Raw genomic sequence first — 19655 nt, 5'->3', positions numbered from 1 at the left:
ATCCGTTTTCGACCGAAATTTTGAGCCTGTCCCCCTTTGATTTTATTGAGTCTGGCCCCTCGACATGTATGTTCAAGCTTCGCCACTGACTTCCGCAATTATTTTTATAAGTTGCGTAATATTTGTTGCATGAGTTATATATGTTACATAATTATTCTGCGTAACTAGTTATATATGTTACATAATTGTCTGACTTTATGCCTAATTAATTAGCATCATGCGTAATTACATATATATATGTTGTGTAGTTATTTTAATTCACGTGTATTATAACCATGGAAGACCACACGTACGCTTCTTCATAAAAAAATATCTCAGTCGTTGTTTATTCTTTCTCGCTTCCTAGTAACTTCATACATTTCAGAAGTTAACACTATAGTAATACTCATAAACATGACCCAAAGCTAATGCGGCACGTTAATTAACCTGACCCGAACCAACCCGACCCGTACATTTTTGCAGGCTTGGACATCCGAATCTGGGTTGCTTTTGTTATACGCTCGACTTTTTGGTGGGAACGTGATTCCCTTCTAAAACAACTATTATACAAGTAAAGGGCAAAACAGTCATTTCACAGCCAAGGCCTCACATAATTGCAAACATAACCTCACAATTGACAGCTACAGAACACTGTTTGACTCTCCTCTTCTCACGATCATTACACACACAAAAAGTTGTCTGCTTTCTTGATTTCTTGATTTGATCTCTGTTCTTGGTATTCATTTTTATTGAATCTTTGAAAGATTATATACAAAAAAGGATCATAAAGATGGCTTCTTATGGTGGAACAACACAAAAGTGTAAGGCTTGTGAGAAGACTGTGTACTTGGTGGATGAACTCACTGTTGATAATAAGGTTTATCACAGGGCTTGTTTTAGATGCCATCATTGCAAGGGTACCCTTAAGGTTTGTTTGTTTGTTTTCTTTAATATCTTTTGACTACTTTTGGTATGATCTTGCTTTGATGAATCCTTTTGTGTTAGAATTATGCTTCTGGGTATGTTAGATTTTGGTTTCTTGATCTGGTTTTTAATGTTTAATTATTCTTTATGGTGTTTTTGATATGGGTTTTGTGTGATTCTTGATTTAAAGTAACCAAAGTGGTAAAGTTGATATTTTTGTTGATGATCTGGTTGTGTATTTGGATTAATAAATCTTTCTTGATGTTTATGATGTGGGTTTTTTGTGATTCTTGGTTTGTAGTAACAAAAATAAATATTTTTGTTTGTCGGCTATAACTTTGTTTTCAGTAGGATTGGATTTGCGTTTTGGGTTGCGGCCTGCTTGCCTGCCTCTGTAATTATGGTTCTGCTATAGATCTAATAATAATTTGAGTTTTTTTGTTACTCTCAATGAATATTTTTTGCTTATTATGATCTGGTTTTGTATGGTTCTTGATTTAAGGTGACAAATTTAAAAAATTTGCTTCATCAAATAGAGATTTTGATGATAATTAATAATTTAAAGTACTTTGTTGGCTTTAATGACTTGAATGGCATTTAATAATTATGGTATATGTGCTTATGTGGTTGATGATTTTAAATAACCACAAATGAATTTACTGATTTTTTTGGAATAACTTTTATTGAATATTTGAGGGTTTATTTAGTTCATGTATTGTAATTGCAGTTGAGCAATTACAGCTCTTTTGAAGGAGTGTTGTACTGCCAACCTCACTTTGATCAACTCTTCAAAATGACTGGCAGTTTGGACAAGAGTTTTGAAGGTTAGTTAGTCTTAAGTACCCTTCAACAACGACAAACCGAGATTTATATAAGATTATAATCCATTCTTTTTCATGTAGGTGCCCCCAAAACTGCTAGATCATCTGATCAGGTACTCCACAATTAATATTAATTTCTAATTGTTTTTAAAATTATTAGCGGTAACCATGTAACGATCATGAACGTGTTTGTTTGATTATTGAGATGCTAATACTTGAAGTGTAAAACTTTTAGGGTCAGTCCAACAGCAAAGTATCAAGTATGTTTGGTGGGACACAAGACAAGTGCATAGCTTGCAAGAAAACCGTCTACCCGCTTGAAAAGGTAAAGAAAATTCAATAAAGTATCGATAATTCCAAGATTCAAACAATTAGGCACCTCAAAAAATATATAAAGATTTCATTAGTGTACAAAAGTTGTAACCTTTAATAATCTTGATGGTTATTTTTCAGGTGGGCGTTGATGGAGGCGCATACCACAAGGCATGTTTCAGATGCAGCTATGGTGGGTGCCACATAAGCCCATCAAACTATGTGACTCATGAACATAAGCTTTACTGTAAGCATCATCACGCGCAGCTGTTCATGGTTAAGGGAGATTTCAGTAAATTTGACAAGCAACATGAGCCAGAAAACGAAAACGGGGTGACTGAGAACACGACAGAAGATTGATGATTTGAGCAGAGTTTTTGCAGTCGTTTTGTTATGTTGTGCAAAGATTATTACAAGATGTGAACTTTTTTTTGTCTACGCGTGTTGAGTGAATAACTTGTTTTTGAATAAGTGTGATTTTGAGTTGTAACTTGTTATATAAACGTTTGAGGATGTTTGGTTTTGTGATTATTTGAGGCTTTGGAGTGATTTCTTCTGTCTACATGTTTTCTGTTAATTTTTGTCTATGTTGCAATAGTTAGTTGCCACAATATTTGGTGGAAATATTTTGGATTAATAATTATTAGTAGATATTACTAATTAATAAACTAATAATTAACGAGTCCAAAGAGTAGAGATGAATGCGATATCGATACTCTAAATGTGTGGTTAAGAACTTGAACTTTGGTGAAATAAAAAATGGGTTTGTCCCACATTAATAAAAGAAGAAACTAAGAAGTGGCTTATAAAGAGAATGGCTCACAAGATTATTCTTGTATGACAAAACACACTTGAAAGCCGCCTTAGTATTTTTGCAGGTGTGGTACCGGTTCAAAACAAGTGTTGATGACTCACCTGTCATGTGTCGTCGTCTGGACAAGTGTCGCAGGCTAGTTGACATGTGTCAAAAAGTGAGGTGAGTCAGCACGCCACGTGTCAGCGCATGAGCTCACCTCACTTCAAAGAGTGACGTGTGTCCGATGACACACCACCCCTCACCTACTATAAATAGAAGGTTGTTAGGCATTTGAAAACCACACCGACACAACTCGTAACACACATTCATCACCCGGTCTCGCACCATGAAATAGTTCGGTTCGTTCGTTTCCAACTTTCATGCTCTAGCTCCAGGTATAGTTCGGGTGCTAGGCAGTACGCATTGCTTCGGCTGTTGTACCTTGGGAGACAGACGGGTTCACCTGGGTGGCCCGAAATCTGTTTTAAGGGACCTTTGTTAAGCAGAAATCCTCAGCCAAACCCGTTTTATGTTGCTTTCATTTTTGTACTACTGTTTTCTATATTCAATTATGTAATTTTATTTTATGTAAAGTTGTTTCGGTTTCCTCCGCTCTTGTATTGTAATCAATATTAATAGAAATTTAAAGTTTATTGTTTTGCTTTAATTTTGTGAACAGTATTTCTACAATCTTAAAACAGATTTTAAAAACTACCATCTGTTCATGTGTAGTTTTAAAAAAAAAATTATTGATTACTTTTATTTGCAATTTCTTATAAAGTTGTTTTTTGGTTTTATGTAAACCAAACTTTTAAACTTTCTGGTTTTTAGGAAACCAATACTTATCTTCTATTTTAATCTCGTTCCAGAAATGGTCGACACCACTACAGCCTCCACCACAGTGTATGGGATCCACGACTATGGGATCTATGATTTCCACCACTATGGGATCTACGGTTTCCATCGCTATCGGACCATTAGTTGGTACCCAAGCAGCCCAAGCAATTGCAAACCATGCTGAAAAACCAGAAAAGTTTTCTGGTTTAAACTTTAAAGCATGGCAACAAAAGATGTTGTTCTACCTCACCGCTTTGAATCTTGCGAGGTTTCTAAAAGAGTCTCCCCTCAACTTGGTGAGGATGCCGACACTCACGCATTGGCTGCTCTTGATGCTTGGAAGCATTGTGAGTACATGTGCCGTAACTATGTGTTAAGTGGCCTTGCTAATGAACTGTACAATGTGTACTGCAAAATGACAACGGCTAAAGAACTTTGGGAGTCGTTAGAACGCAAGTACAAGACAGAAGATGCGGGAACAAAGAAGTTTGTTGTGGCCCAATTCTTGGACTTCAAAATGGTTGACTCTAAAACTGCGATGAGTCAAGTTGAAGAATTGCAAATCTCGATTGCAGATATACTCCTTGAAGGAATAGCTCTTGGTGAGGCTTTCCAAGTGGCAACTATGATTGAAAATTTGCCTCCAAGTTGCGTAGTGTTTAAGAACTACCTTAAGCTCAAACAAAAGGCAATGAACATGGAGGACTTAGTGGTCTGTCTTCGAATTGAGGAAGACAATCGGGCAAAGCTAAATGGATCTCAAGTTGATATATATGCAAAGGCCAACATGATTGAACATGCTCAATCTTCAAAGAGATACAAAGGCAAACCGAAAGGCAATGGTAAGGCTAAGTTCAATCTTGGACCTAGAAAGGGTGGTGTGAAGAAAAAGGTTGCAGTTTTTAAAGGCAAATGCTACAACTGTGGTGAATCTGGTCATCGTGCTGGAGAATGCAGCAAGCCCAAAAAGGAGAAGGCAAACATGATTGATGAAGACGAGAACCTTGTGGCAATTATCTCTGACCTTACGGCTATGATGAAAGAGGTCAATGTGATATCTGACCACTCAAAAGGATGGTGGGTGGACACTGGAGCTACTCGTCACGTATGCTAAGACAAGACCCTCTTTAGCAAGTTTAAAGAGGCTGTGGGAGATGAAAAGCTGTACATGGGAAATTCGACTACAGCTGATGTCAAGGGAGAAGGTGAAGTGATCCTAAAGTGGACTTCAGGAAAGAAGCTGACACTAAGCAATGTACTGTATGTTCCCGAGTTGCGCAAGAGCCTTGTGTCGGGATGGTTGCTTAACAAGAATGGGTTTCGTTTAGTTTTTGAAAGTGATAAGTTTGTGTTAACCAAGCGTGGTTTGTTTGTTGGAAAGGGTTCTGCCCTTAATGGTATGTTTAAACTAAATGTAATGGCTGTGACCAAAGATATGAATAAAAATGCTACGACTTCTGCTTATATGATTGAGTCTCAAAATATGTGGCATGGTCGTCTTGGTCATATTAATTTTGATTCAATGTGTCGATTAGTTAAGTTAAATTACATACCGTCTATCACTTTCGACTCAAAAACTAAATGTAAAACATGTGTTGAAGCCAAACAAACAATCATCATTTAAATCGGTTGAACGAATAACCGAACCCCTTGACATGATTCACACTGATGTATTTGATTTTAAATCAATTCCCACAAGAGGAGGAAATAAGTACTTCATCACTTTTATTGACGATTGTACAAGGTATTGTTGTGTATACCTACTTAAAAGTAAACATGAAGCCATAGACAAGTTTGTCTTGTATAAAAATGAGGTTGAAAACCAACTGAACCGGAAAATAAAAACGGTAAGAAGTGATAGAGGTGGTGAGTATGTTGCGCCATTTGCGGATCTATGCACACAAAGTGGGATTATACATGAATGTACCCCACCATACTCCCCACAATCAAATGGAATTTCAGAACAGAAGAACCGTACGCTAAAAGAAATGTTGAATGCCTTATTGTTGAGTTCCGGATTGAGCCCGGATATGTGGGGGGAAGCCGTTTTGTCAGCTAACTATCTTTTAAATAAAATACCCCTCAAGAAAAAAGATGTGACTCCATATGAGTTATGGACAGAAAGAAAACCATCATATAAATACCTGAAAGTGTGGGGGTGTCTGGCAAAGGTGTTGGTGCCACCACCAAAGGTTCAAAAGATAGGACCGAAAACCGTGGATTGCGTGTTCATAGGTTATGCCCATCATAGTAGTGCATACCGGTTTCTTGTTTATGAATCTAAGAATCCCGAAATACACAAAAATACTATAATGGAATCAAGGAATGCGTCATTCTTTGAAAATGTGTTTCCATGCTTGTGAAACACACATGCTGGTTCATCAACACATGCCAGTTCACAGGTTGATGAGATGGTTTTAGATGAAACTCAGGAACAATCCGAGCCTGAAGAAGTTGAGCCAAGAAGAAGCAAAATGCAAAGGACTGAGAAATCCTTTGGGCCTGATTTTATTACTTACATGATGGAGGGAGAACCTCAAACCTATAGAGAGGCGGTCAACTCTTCAGAAGGACCACAATGGAAAGAAGCCATCAAAAAATGAAATTGATTCTATTCTGCAGAATCATACTTGGAAATTAGTGGATCTTCCTCCGGGTTCTAAACCACTTGGATATCGTTGGATATTCAAAAGGAAGATAAAACCTGATGGCTCCATTGACAAGTATAAGCCAAGGTTAGTAATCAAAGGGTTTAGACAAAAGGAAGGTCTGGACTATTTTGATACGTACTCACCTGTTACTCGGATAACCTCAATAATGTTGGTGCTTGCGGTTGCAGCTTTGAGAATTTGGAAATACATCAAATGGATGTAAAAACTGTTGGATTTTAACAAGATTATCAAAGTGATAAAATCCCTATTTTACCAAAAACGCAACGGAAATAAGTTTTAAATCTTGTTAATTTCATATGTATAAAACCTATTTTACACATGCAAAACCCAAGCCCGGATCCAAATATGAAATACATACTATCAAACACATGCATGACACTAAAAGTTCATGCATGTCAAGATACCTTTCAATAGAATCAAATCCGGGTAAAGGAGAGGATGGATAGAAGGCAAGAACTTCAAAGGGAAGGTCCTCAAGTTTTCATACCCCAAGCCTCCGACAATACACCTTGATTAAGCTAGGATTTTACACTTGAAAGCACTTCCTTCTTGCTCCTTCCTTTGGCCGAAATCACTAAGAGAGAAAGAAGAGTTGAGAGGATATTTCCTTTATTGCTTGTTTGTTACTTGTGGTTGTGTCACACACACAAATGAGAGAGTGAAAGAGTTTATTTTTGTCATTCAAATGCACCTCCCTTTTCACCAATAGAAAACTTTGCATGTCTTCACTATCTTGAATTAATAATAAAATAATAACAAGGTGAAAGAGAGGGGGGGCTTCCTTTTTGTTATAATTATTATCATTTTTTTATAACTATCCATTAACACATATAGTTATAAAACTTATTAATTTGTGTTATGTTGGTGCATTTTGTGACCGTCGCTATGCAATTCTGATCAGCGGAAACGAAGGACGAAGTTAGAACAACTTCGCCATAGGCGAAGTTGTAACAACTTCTGCCATAGGCGAAGTTGTAACAACTTCTGCCATAGGCAGAGTTAGAATAACTTCGCCATAGGCGAAGTTATAACAACTTCGCCTACTGGCCCAAGCCCAAGCCCGCGAAGTTGTTTCGATATATATATACGTGTCTTGTTTAGGGTTGAGTATCCAGAAATTAAGAGTGTTTTTGTGTAGTTCAATTGTCTAGAGAGAAACAGAGAGGGAGAGTCGTGTGGGACGACCCGAGGTAGAGCTCACCTCGGGTCGGCCGTGTTTCTGTTTATGTTCGGTATGTAACGTGTTTGGTTATTATATAAAAGATCTGCAGATGTGTTTATCCCATTCTTGTGTTTGTCCGTGTATGTGTTTGTGTGTAATTGTGTTCTTCGTCTTCTACACCATTAAACGAGTCTAGGAGGATTCCGCACTCCTAGACCTCGTGCGGATCTCGTATCGATCAGCGACACCCCGCGGGGACTTACAAGTGGTATCAGAGCCTTAGGCTCTTATGCTATGGTTCGAGATCTGCGTTTTGGTGTTTCTGGCCCGTTTCTGATGCGTTTTTGGCCGAACAGCCGCCGTAGGCGAAGTTATTGGGGTTCAGGCGAAGTTGTCGCTTAAATTTTAGGGTTTAGGTGAAGTTAGCAGCCAGGCGAAGTTATAGCCAGGCGAAGTTAATGAGGGGCGAAGTTGACTTTTAGGCGACGTTAACTTTTGGGCGAAGTTGACTTTAGGCGAAGTTAAAAAAAATTGTTTGGAGTCTTCGTCTGTATGGCCAGGTGTACACGATTATTGTGAGACCGAAAGTGTTGTTCCGACAACGAGTGAAACTTGTTATCTCTTGGTCTTACGTGTGAACAAATACGTGTCAACTCTGGATATGGAGTTGAGGTTGTGAATGGGATATTGATTGAAACTGGATATTGACACATATTTGGGTGTTTGTGGGCAATGAAATAGTTGTTGTTCGAGGTTGACCAACTGAAGAAAGTCAAATTGAACTGAAGGTTTTCGTCATTACTGGATTGCGGTCAGAGCATATTATTTATGTTATTTTCAAGGCGTTCGAGAATTGGATCCTGAAACGTGATGCTTATTTATTAAAGTGAAAACTCTGGAACAAGTTGGATTTAATCGGGAATTAAAGTGTTTATGTTCTTGATCGTTATCCATGGTGATTGAAGATGCTTCGGATTAATTAATGGTCATGTGTGTTAGATTCTGTCAAGGTGGTTTTGTGATGAAATTGATCACTTGATGTTGAGTAGTTGAAGATTAAACCTTATCGTATGCCGACGTGTTGGTGAAGTTGTGGAGGGAGCCCAACTTCACGTGTTGGTGAAGTCAGAAGGACTCACGTGATTGGTTGAGATGATCAATTAGGCACGGGGATGCATGCATTTCAAAGACCTCAATCTATATAGTCGGAGAAGCTTACACTGAAGGGGAGATCTGATATGGAAGACGCTGGGTGATTGGTAGATTTGTGAAGCTACAAGACAGTTTCAGACACGGCTGGTTGAAGAGCAAACAGAAGATCATCAGTTAAGAGGGAGTCTGGCATCAAAGATTAAACTACTTAAAACCCAATTCTCGGTGTTCAAGTATTTGAAGAATGAATCACTTGATGATATCATCACTAGATATTATCATCTGATGACAGAACTAAGCAATTATTCCATTGCTTACAAAGAAGATGAGATCGTGGAAAAGCTTCTTGATGCTCTCTCACCGAAATGGGAGATGTACACCGTTTTGATGAGAGAAGACAAAGAGTTTGCCGACTATGACTTGGAAACAGCAGTCAACAAACTACGAACTTTTGAACTTAACATGGTTCGTAAAGAGACACCAACTGATCAGGTTCAGGATCCAGGAATGTATGGTGCAAAAGTTAACTCAAGTTCAAGTTCGAAGGCTGAATCGTCTGCTTACTACTCAAAAGGAGACTCGGGCGCTAACTCAACACATGAAGGTCATGTATCTCTCAACATGAATGGTGATGTGTGTTTTGTAGCTGGTGGATCAAATGCTTCTAAACCTCAAGCAACCAAGAGTAGTTTTTCCTCAAGTGTTCCTACCAACAACTACTCTAAGATGCCCATGAGTGTTAAATCTGCTGAACAGCAGTTTGCTCTCTATGCATCTTTCATTGCTTCGTATGAAAATTACATTCAAGGCAAGATTGTTGATCCTGCAACGTTAGACGAAGACTATGATCAGATCGACGCTGATGATCTGGAAGAGATGGATCTGCAGTGGCAGATGGCGATGATTGTGAGAAGGGTTAAACGGTTTATGAAGAAGACTGGTAGGAAGTTTGTGGGTGAAAGACCAGGGTTTGATAAGTCGAAGGTTAGGTGTTACAACTGTCAACAGAATGGCCACTTTGCGAAGGAGTGCACAAATGAACGTGTAGAACGCAGTCAGACCAGGTCTACACAACAGAGTGGTGGAAGTAATGAGAATAGAGCCATGATATCCAGACAGAACGGGGAGTACAACTGGAATCTGCAGGTTGAAGAAGTGTTCGAACATGCCAATTTGGCGAACATCGAAACTGCAGATAGTAAGAAAGTGACTGGCGAAAATGAAGCTTACATGGCAGAAGTGGCAGACCAGCTCACCGAGGTAAGTACTAAACTCCCTTGTACGAAATGTGAAAATCTGTCTGAACAATTGACAACTATAACTGATCAGTTTGTTAGTTTGGATGCTCAATTTAAAACATTAAAAGAAGATCATCATTTCACTAAAGCTAGAGAAAACAGTTATAAGGTAAAAATAAAAGCTAGTGAGAAAGATATTAGAAGTCTTAAAGCCAGTCTAGCTGAGAAAATACAAGTAATTGATCTTAGCTATGAAGTGTTAGAAGAGAAAACCAAACTAATAGCTGAAAGGGATAAACAGAGAGCTGATCACCAGGTGAAAGTGGTGGAACTAAACAGGAAACTTGAGCAATTTAGAAATTCCTCCGCTATACTTGATCACCTCGTTAGTGATCAAGGTTCCCCAGTTAAAAGGGGAGGAATTGGATATCATGAAGTTCCACCACCTTACAATCATAACTATACTTATGATCCTAGTAATCAGAAATCTATTGATGTTGATTTTGGTCAGACAGTTCCGGTTAAGGTTACTATTAAAGAACCAGAAGTTAGTAAAAGCGAAACAAGTAAGCCTGTTTCGAGTGTTAAAATTTCTGTTCCTAGTCCTGTCTCATCAAACTCGGACAAGTCATCCGAGTCGAGTGAAACAAAAGAAGAGGCAGTGTTACCAAAAGGTGGAGAGAAACATAAATCATATGAAAAGAATTCTCCACTAAACCCGTATGTCCCACCATATGTGAGACAAACGGGCAGTAATGCAGCCTCAACATCTAAAACAACTATCGAGAAGAAAGTTGAACACATAAGTTGTTTCAGATGCAATCAATTAGGACACCTAATTGCTGATTGCCCTCTGAAGCAGAGATTCAGAGGTGTGAGGCCTTCGAAATCTGAGAAAAGAACTAACAGTAATCAATATAATTGTAAAAATGAAAACTCATCAAAGTTCAGAAATTGGACTAATCCAGGTTTTCAAAGAAAACGATCTCAGTTTTTCACTGCTAACAACCAAACCATAAGTAATAATTCATTTAATTCACGAAGGTTTGGATGGCCTCATAGTCAATCCACAAGAAGGTATCCTTTTAGGACTTACAGAAATTATACTGATACTAACTTTGGACAGCCAAAGTACGGGATGTATCGACCCAAGACCAATAGGTCTTGGGTCCCCAGATTTTAATCCTCTGCTTTAAGCGTGCAGGAACAGTTAAACAGGGCTGCAAACAATCTATAGGTTGTGGATAGCGGCTGTTCCCGGCACATGACGGGTAACAAGAATTTGTTACACGAATGGAAACCTGTTCAAGGAGGAAGAGTGAGTTTTGCTGGAGAAAGTGGTGGAAGGATTACAGGAATAGGGACGGTGACTAATGTAAAAATGACTTTAGAGAAAGTGAATTTCGTTGAAGAACTAAAGCATAATCTGCTGAGTGTATCGCAGATCTGTGACAAAGATTACACCTTGCACTTTACCAAGAATGAAGCGATTGTACCGTATCCTGGTTTCAAGATACCAGAGGATTGGATAGTAATGAAGGCTCCAAGAGAAAAGAATACGTATATCATGGACATGAGGTCGACTGAGATGGCAACAGAAGAATCTTGTCTTCTGTCAGATGCAATCAGAATCGAAAGTCAACAACAGGTGGATGTCAGTTTCTTGGAGGCAGATTAGTGTCATGGCAGTGCAAGAAGCAGACCTCAGTCGCCATTTCAACCTGTGAAGCAGAATACATGGCAGCATCAAACTGCTGGTCCCAGGTTCTTTGGATTCAACAACAGTTGCGCGATTATTGTCTGAATTTCACTCATACTTCTATTTGCATTGATAACACTGCTGCTATCTCAGTAACTAACAATCCCGTAAAGCACAGTAAAACTAAACATGTTGACATCCGTCATCATTTTATACGAGATTGTGCTGAGAAGAAACTGATTGTGCTCGAAAAGGTTGATACATTAGATAATTTCGCTGACTTGTTTACTAAAGCGTTTGACAAAAATCGTTTTCAAAACCTTGCTGAGCTGAATGGGATGATCAATCCCGAGTAACCGTGTCTTTATCTTTATTTAAAAAAAAACGTCACTATCGCTTAGAATTATGTCGGTTGCCTCAGTTTGAAGGACATATCTTCGGATATGTTTGGTCCTCATTTCTACTTGTAGAATATGAGGATAGCCATTAACCAAATGACTGAAAGTGACCGGGGCGGTTTATGATGTGTTTTTATTCTTTCGCTGAAAATTAGTCGGTCATACGTAGTTAGAAGGACATATACTTGTATGTGGTCGGTCCAGCTGATCCATTGGATCTTCAGGATAGCCGTTTACCTGAAAACTTCAATTTGATTGGGGCGATTGAAGTTAAAATTTTTTTTGGGAGATGAAATTATTTTTCAAGTCTACTACTTCGTAAGAAGTTCCTTTACTATGTTTAACAGAAAATTGATCCAACCTTGGAAAGTGATAGATATACTGATTCTGTGTGCTTAACTAGTGAAGTTATTAGGCCTAAAAGACTTTAGAACAGTCATTGTATGTCATGGTAGCTTTTTATGGTGCGTAAAAGTAGAAGTGATACTAACTAAATCTACTTGATTTTACGTGGAAACTCCTTAAGAGTTGTGCATGTCTTCATATATATCTTTCCGAATGATAGGCAGAAAAGCGATTACCCAGTCATACACGAGCCCGTGAGTGTTCTGATTCCCGTGAAGATAGCGTGTCAAGAAACTGCAGTGATCCAGATTCGGGACTTCCAGTTGTTTACTACTCTGAAGTTGTGTAAATACTTAAAAAAAAAGTGTGTTATTGAGACATTCTAGAGTTCATAATGTTCATACTTCTCAATCAAGATGTAAGAAAGAGAACGGGATGAAGAGTCTAAAGATCGAAGAGTACTTACTATTTAATCAGACACTATGGGTCGAGGTCAACTCGGGGTGACTTGGGGAAAGCCAAATACGCTTTGAGAATAGATAGGAGGCATCATAATCTCTGAGTTGTTGCCCACTTAAGTTTTGAGCTTAATTGAACCTAACCCGTATCACAGAAACGATGAAAACCATTTTAAGTTATTTACTTGCTTACAACCTGTTTCTTTATGTCATAATACAGCTGAACACGGATCTGTGTGACAGACACTTAATTAGTATGATTCCTGTTCAGATCTTTTCTAAAACATGGTAGTCCATGTCGAGACTGAAATTTGATCCCGTGTACTTTAATTTTAAAAGTTTTTTTTCTACTTATGTAGTTGTTTGATTTTATACCTGGTTACTTGGTCTTGATCGTATCATTTAACTCTTTAAAGGATGTTTTCAAACTTAATTGCAAATTGTTCAAATTATAGGGGTTTGTTTTGTGAAGTTTAATATATCAGCGAACTTATCCTTAACTTCGCCTGCAATAGGAGAAGTTATTCATAACTTCGCCTGTATAACTTTGACCCTATATATAAGGATTTTAATGGTCAAACTGTTCATTATTTCAAAACCAGCGAACTTATCTTCGGAAACCCTAAGCGAAGATATCTTCCAGAAACCTAGGCGAACTTATCATTCGATTCTCATCTGTGTTATTTTCATCTCAGTTTCTAATCCGACTTATAGGTGTGTAGTGTCCTTATAAACTTATAATCGATTTCATTGATGGTTAATCAACGGTCGTTTCGACCCGTTTCGTGACCTCGGACCTTCGAAACCTTAACATCCGATTTTAAACTTGTTATTACGTGGTCGTAATCAACTTGGACGTCTAGATCGTCTTAAAACATGTTTTTTCGAGATCCGCAATCTCCAAATTCACCAACTACACGTCGAATTGAAAGACTAACTGTTGCCGATTCGTATTCGGTGAAGTTACAGTTTAGGCGAAGTTATCCGTAACTTCGCCTGAGGTTTAACTTCGCCTTATAATTAATTATGTAACAGTATTTGAGGCGATGTTGTGGTTAGGCGAAGTTAACATTAACTTCGCCTGGCCCTTTTTACTTAACTGTTATCCGGCGAAGTTCAAGTTGAGGCGAAGTTGTTCCCAACTTCGCCCCACCTCTAACTTCGCCTATACCGAATAAATCACAACTTCGCTCATGGTAACAGGCGAACTTGTGATTTGCCTTGACATTTATCTAACTTAGTCTGTTTGTTGCAGAAATGGCTGCTGTAGCTGGAGCAGGAGGCGCAGGTGGTGATGATGGAGGAGATAACCAAAGACATTTTTTCCTGGGTCATAACATGTACATAACAATAGACCCGGACGCGAGTGGTGTTGATGATTTCCGCGAGATCATCACGTTCTTACTACGCTCGCGTATATTCCACGCGATTACCACAACGCTGCCGATATCCTTGCCAAACATTGAGGATTTTTGGCAGACCGTGGAATATGACTGTCGCGTCGAACCCCCGGTGATGCGAGCAACGGTCAACAATCAGATTGTTCAGTTCTCATCTGAACAGATCCGGGCGGCTTTGCGGTTTGGAGATGAGACGAGAGACGATCCGACAGATTTCGTGGCTCCATTCCGAGATGGTGCGTTTCTGAGGATGGGATATTCTCATGCATGTCATGATCGTGTGCATGTCAGGGAGAAAGGCTGGTACTGATGGGATGGGCACGACCATGCAGTCGGCGATGACTGCTCTGACTTACAATAAGCGTTACAGCTTCAGTCAGATGGTCTTCTATGAGATAGATCGACAAAGAAGAGCGGTGGCGCGTGAGAGATTTCTCATGTATCCAAGATTTCTCCAAATGATCTTGAATCATGTTGCTCCCACGCTACCTCAGCGCCGCCCAATCAGATATGTAGAAAGTGTGAGTAAAAGGATCTTCGCCCAATGCAGATCTTCCAGTGCGAGGAGCAAACCTGAGCTCCGTCCTCGACATACTCCACTATTTGGGTACTTGATCAACCCGGAGTATGTGCCAGCTCTTGGGGACGAGTTTCGGGACCCGGCACCACAACAGGCTGGAGCACCTCAAGCTATACCTGCTGCTCCTGTTGTGTCACCGGAGGAGAATGTAGACCTTGATGCTGCATTTGGTGGTCAAGGCTTCTTTGACATGGAGAGGGTGGATCCAGAGGAAAATGTACAAGTCTCGATTGCACAGGTTTCGAGTGTGAATGTGACTAGAACAGCTACAACGGTAGCTGATTCTGATTCTGATAATGATGTGAATGAAGCGAGACGAATTTTGGTAAATCAATAACGTATTCATGGGAAAAGAAAGAGAACTGATGATGACAGCGAGTCAGATTATGAAGAAGAAGTACATCAGTTGATTCGCAGATCAAGAAGGGAATGGACAGGTGCAGGATCGGGAGCTGGTGAGAGCTCAAGGGTGGTACGTTTCACTCCACCAGCACTGTCCGGTATGACAATGGTCCCTTCATCATTGCATGCTACAAGGCCAAGCGCCACGGATGTTCCCGTGGTGGCTACCTCGTCAGCATTCGGCCTCCCACCCACTACATTCCACCTATCGGCTTCGGAGATTGTATCGTTGCCGCCTCCAACTCTTACTCCAACGGAGGTCGTGGCAAGATTTATTGAGTCGACGGTTGTAGCGACTGCAGGATTATCAGTTACGTTGCCACCTGCGGTTACGTTTACGCCTACTTCTGAGGTCCCGGTTACATTGGAAATCCCTCCTCAGTACGCTCAAGATATATCACATCTGAGGTTTGATTTCGATGCAACCTTATCAGACTCAGAACGAATAGCAGCACTTGAACGGGTCGTGGCAGAACAATCAAGGGTGAATCTTATCCAGACCCATGCTATTCAGCGCTTCGTTGCAGAGAATCAGATACAGTCGTCCCTGCTGGTAGAACATGACAAAATCATTGATGCTTTGAAGGAGTTCTTGGCATCTCAGGGGGAGACGAGCTGTAAAGGCGATGAGCTGAGGACTAAGAAGCGAAATGATAGAGACGATGATCCCAATGCATCGAAAGGTGCAGGTGGAGAGTTGCCAAGAACTGAACAAGCTCTTGGGACTTCCACATCTCAGGGGGAGTCGACAAGTGCAGCTGGTGGTGATGATGTGGTGGTAGTGGATGTTGAGGAGATGGATGATGAGTTTATAGGTGATGATGATGTATTACCAGTTGAAGAGATAGAGAAGATTGGTGCTGAGATTGTTATTGATAGTGAGATTGAAGAGGGAGAGATTGTAGAGGAGAATATTGAGCATGAGATTCCGGATGTTGATAAGGCAGATATGAGTAAAGATATGGGAAGTGATGAGACGGAATGGGAAGAGCAGCCAAGATGGAAAGAAGGCTACGCTCAATGGTTTGTAAAAACGAAGAAACCGGCGGTCCCTACTATGTTTAAGAAAAGTTACAACATTAGAGGTTATGCTGAATCGAGAAAGGGAATTATATGCTGGATATATGATGAGCAGTTGAGGCTCTCTGTGATTAAGAGGTATGATGGTGTTCAGTACTTCAAAAGGCTATTGAGATCGTTGAATACATTGCCTGAATGTGAAGTGAATGACTTAGCCAGATTGGGGTTAATAAACAGGAGTGATGATAACATGGCTAGAGTCATTGGGAAGATTGTTTGGAAGGAAAGTATAAAAGAGAAGAAGTTCGAGCTGTTGAAACCACAAAAGGGAAAACTTATTGAAGACAAAGATAGAGGGATGAGAGCAGATGGCAAGCCTTGGATGATTATGAAGTATAAGCCGATCCGGTGTTTAAAAGAAGTACCGATGAAACAAATGCCCAAGGATGTGCTGAAAGATCTGAAGTGGTGGTATGTAGATTGTGAGACAGCTGAAGCAGTAATGGAAGACGAAGATGAACAAGAGCTGCTGAGAGTATATGATCCGATGCATCTAGTGAACTTGTCTCAAGCTGATCTGCAGATGCTGAATGAGAAGAAGATATTCTATATTCCTGCTTGGAAAGACGAAGCGAGGAAATATCAAAAAGTTGTTTCTGTTTGTGTACAAGAAGGAGTGCATGCTTGAAGATGAAGATACAAGATTGTTGAAGATTACAAGACACGTGCTTGAAGATAAAGATATGAAGCTACTGCCAAGGGGGAGTCTGTTGGTACATGATGTCAGTAGTTCAGTGTGACACCCGGTAATTTCCCAACCCTATAAACTAAGTAATCAACCTAATAATTAGGTGATTGTGAATATTATGCGCGCTATATTAGAATCAGCGCGGGCATGTGTTATGTGCGCCCTGCGCGAGCGCGCTATGTTAGAGTCAGCGCGGGCATGTGTTATGTGCGCCCTGCGCGAGCGCGCTATGTTAGAGTCAGCGCGGGCACGTTATGTGCGCCCTGCGCGAGCGCGCGATGTAAGAACCAGCGTGGGCATATGTTATATGCGCCATGCGCGAATGTTTTGGCTTTATGTTTTCATGTAACTTAACTTTATGTTGTCTAATGGGTTGACCGTCCCGCATGATGCTAAGGCGGGTGCATCCCAAATCGTTTATGCGCGTGCGGAAGGGGAACTAACCTCCCCGCATGGCGGGAACATTGAGAGTTAGTTTGTCTGAAGCTCCAAGATGGAATTGACTTCAACATAACTGATCACTATGTTGAAATACCAAGACCACCTGGAGAATCTACAAATGAAACTCAATGTCCCTGACTGCGAGAAGGTTACGTACCTACCCGCAGCAAAGAAATGTCCTTCACACAGAAAGCTATGCGCACAAAGCTATACGCGCAGAACACTTAGCCTAATCTCCGGATATAAGGGATTATTCCCGCCCAAAAAGGAAACAGTTGCGTGTTTCAGAGATTTCTACTTTTTAACTATACACTGACAAAAGCACCTGAAAAAGCACACTGTAACATGAAAAGTCAACCGTCAGCCACCCTACTCCCACCAACCACAGACCTGCATGCCCTGTTCAAATCAAATCAGAATCTTTTATCCACTCCTCCACTTTTAAATAAATAATAATAATTTCCATACTTTATCATCATTACACCTAGATATGAAAAGATTACAATCCCCTAAAGCAAGGGATTATGTTCCCCTAAATCTTGCCTATAAATATGTAACCCAAATTATCACCCAAACACACTTCAAACTTCTCTCTTAAGAACTGCAAACTTGCACTAATCATCTCCCAAGCATCCGTTTGATTTTCAATTCCGTTCCTGTTACTAGGTAAGCCGAGATTATAACCCTGAGATCTACTTTCCGACCCTTATATTATCCTATTTCTTGATCTTAATATATATACTTGTTATTTAATCGTATTCTAGACCTTCAATTCCGAGGCCAACACCAAGAAAACCCGAATCTCGATTAATCCCTTAACAAGAACCACAGGTGAGTCTCACAGCCCCTATTTTCACTGTTTTCACTATTTTTAAACTGTTTTCGGGGCGAGGGACACGTACCTAAATTATATTTTATCATGATACTCTTACAAGCAATGCAAGCAATTATGTGTTTAAATAATGTTTCATTATGGTATACTTACGAGCAATGCAAACGGTTATCTATGGTTTTCGATGAGAGTGCGATACGAGTAAGTGATCACTTTACCATTGGAACTCTAAGGGTAGGGACTGCTGGTTTGATCCACCCACTCGTAGGGGTCGCACCTCTTACACAGACGAGTGCCTAGCATGTCACGGGGCAGTACTATGGGATTGAGCCCGCTCGTAGAGGTCGCTCCTCTTACGCAGACGAGCGCCTTGTTTTCCGGCACAACGTCCGCGCGTAACCCGCGGGACGGTATTATTTCGCTCGTAGTGGCAGCGCCACTTACATAGACGAGCACGGTTTTTCAGAAGTGTCCGCGCGTAGCCCGCGGAACGATTTTATCAGAATATGTTATCAGAACTATGTTTTACTAAGCACGTGTTTTAATGATGCTATCAGAATTATGTTTCAGAATGATTTTTTTTTATCAAGACTGTGATGCAATACGAATTATCAAGTTACTAAAACTTGTGAACTCACTCAGTTTATACTGATTCAAATGTTTTACGTGTCTTTCAGGAGATAACTAGGTAGCGCATGGAGTCACACTTAGAGCACCTCACGCTGAACATCTAAAACTAGCTTTTTGGAAGATTTTAGTTCTATCCCTTCGATGCGCGTGGTTGTTCCCGCCGCGCAAGGGGATATGGCGTGGAAATCTTCAACAGTTTTTATACTTGGATGTTTTTATGTAATTTTTAAACAATGTAACGTATTTGTATTAAACATTTCATGCGCAATGAAAATCTTACTTTGAATGTTTGCAATGGCCCGTGCTTAATTATCTATCCCCACTCGCGCGCGCCCGGCTGTTTCCGCCGTTCAGGGCCGGGTGTGACAGATTGGTATCAGAGCACTGGTTATAGCGAACTAGGAAAAGAAGTTTTAACCTAGACTATAACCGTTGGGGAATCGCATGAAATATTTTTCAAAGAAAATATTTTCAAAAGAAACTATACACACACTTAGGAACACGGGTCGCACAGTGTCTAGTGAATAAAGATAAAGAACATTATGTGCTCAGAGTACATGCGCTAAGTTTGATATATTTTCACTCTTTTAAAGCGAGAATGCCTCCAACTAGAGCCAAGGGAATTACCATGACACCCGAGGAACTCGCGGAAATAATCGCGCAGGCGATCGCGACACATGAGGCCAGCAAGGCCGAATCTAGTCAGGGTCGTCAGAACGAGACCCCAGAACCCGAATCAGGAGCCTTGGACAAAGGGTGCTCCTATAAGACATTTATGGCCTGTAGGCCTTGGCCATTCAAGGGTACCG

At 40.2% G+C, this 19655-nt stretch overlaps 2 protein-coding genes across 2 annotated transcripts; both read left to right on the top strand.

The window, feature by feature from the left end:
- Positions 1–591: 591 nt before the first annotated feature.
- Positions 592–2591, top strand: LOC143635688 (LIM domain-containing protein WLIM1-like). The gene is made up of 5 exons (XM_077103456.1): positions 592–907; positions 1631–1727; positions 1806–1837; positions 1960–2049; positions 2178–2591. Exons 1-5 carry the CDS (start codon positions 770–772, stop codon positions 2394–2396), a joined length of 576 nt encoding a protein of 191 aa, XP_076959571.1. The 5' UTR covers positions 592–769; the 3' UTR covers positions 2397–2591.
- A 1298-nt stretch (positions 2592–3889) lies between these two features.
- On the top strand, positions 3890–4783 carry LOC143635645 (uncharacterized). The gene has a single exon (XM_077103423.1). The coding sequence runs from the start codon at positions 3890–3892 to the stop codon at positions 4781–4783; it is 894 nt and encodes a 297-aa protein (XP_076959538.1).
- The last annotated feature ends 14872 nt before the right edge of the window (positions 4784–19655 follow it).

The sequence above is a fragment of the Bidens hawaiensis genome, unplaced genomic scaffold (assembly GCF_021521415.1).
Source record: "Bidens hawaiensis isolate Kalapana, Puna unplaced genomic scaffold, B.hawaiensis_p1.1 tig00007641_1, whole genome shotgun sequence".
In the NCBI taxonomy this organism is placed as follows: Eukaryota; Viridiplantae; Streptophyta; class Magnoliopsida; order Asterales; family Asteraceae; genus Bidens; species Bidens hawaiensis.
This window is presented reverse-complemented; position numbering and strand designations above follow the sequence as displayed.

Coding starts and splice junctions, on each gene's coding strand:
- LOC143635688 (XM_077103456.1), top strand. CDS start 770: ATGGCTTCTTATGGTGGAACAACACAAAAGTGTAAGGCTTGTGAGAAG. Junction 908..1,630: donor ATTGCAAGGGTACCCTTAAG/GTTTGTTTGTTT, acceptor TTGTAATTGCAG/TTGAGCAATTACAGCTCTTT. Junction 2,050..2,177: donor CCGTCTACCCGCTTGAAAAG/GTAAAGAAAATT, acceptor GTTATTTTTCAG/GTGGGCGTTGATGGAGGCGC.
- LOC143635645 (XM_077103423.1), top strand. CDS start 3,890: ATGGCAACAAAAGATGTTGTTCTACCTCACCGCTTTGAATCTTGCGAG.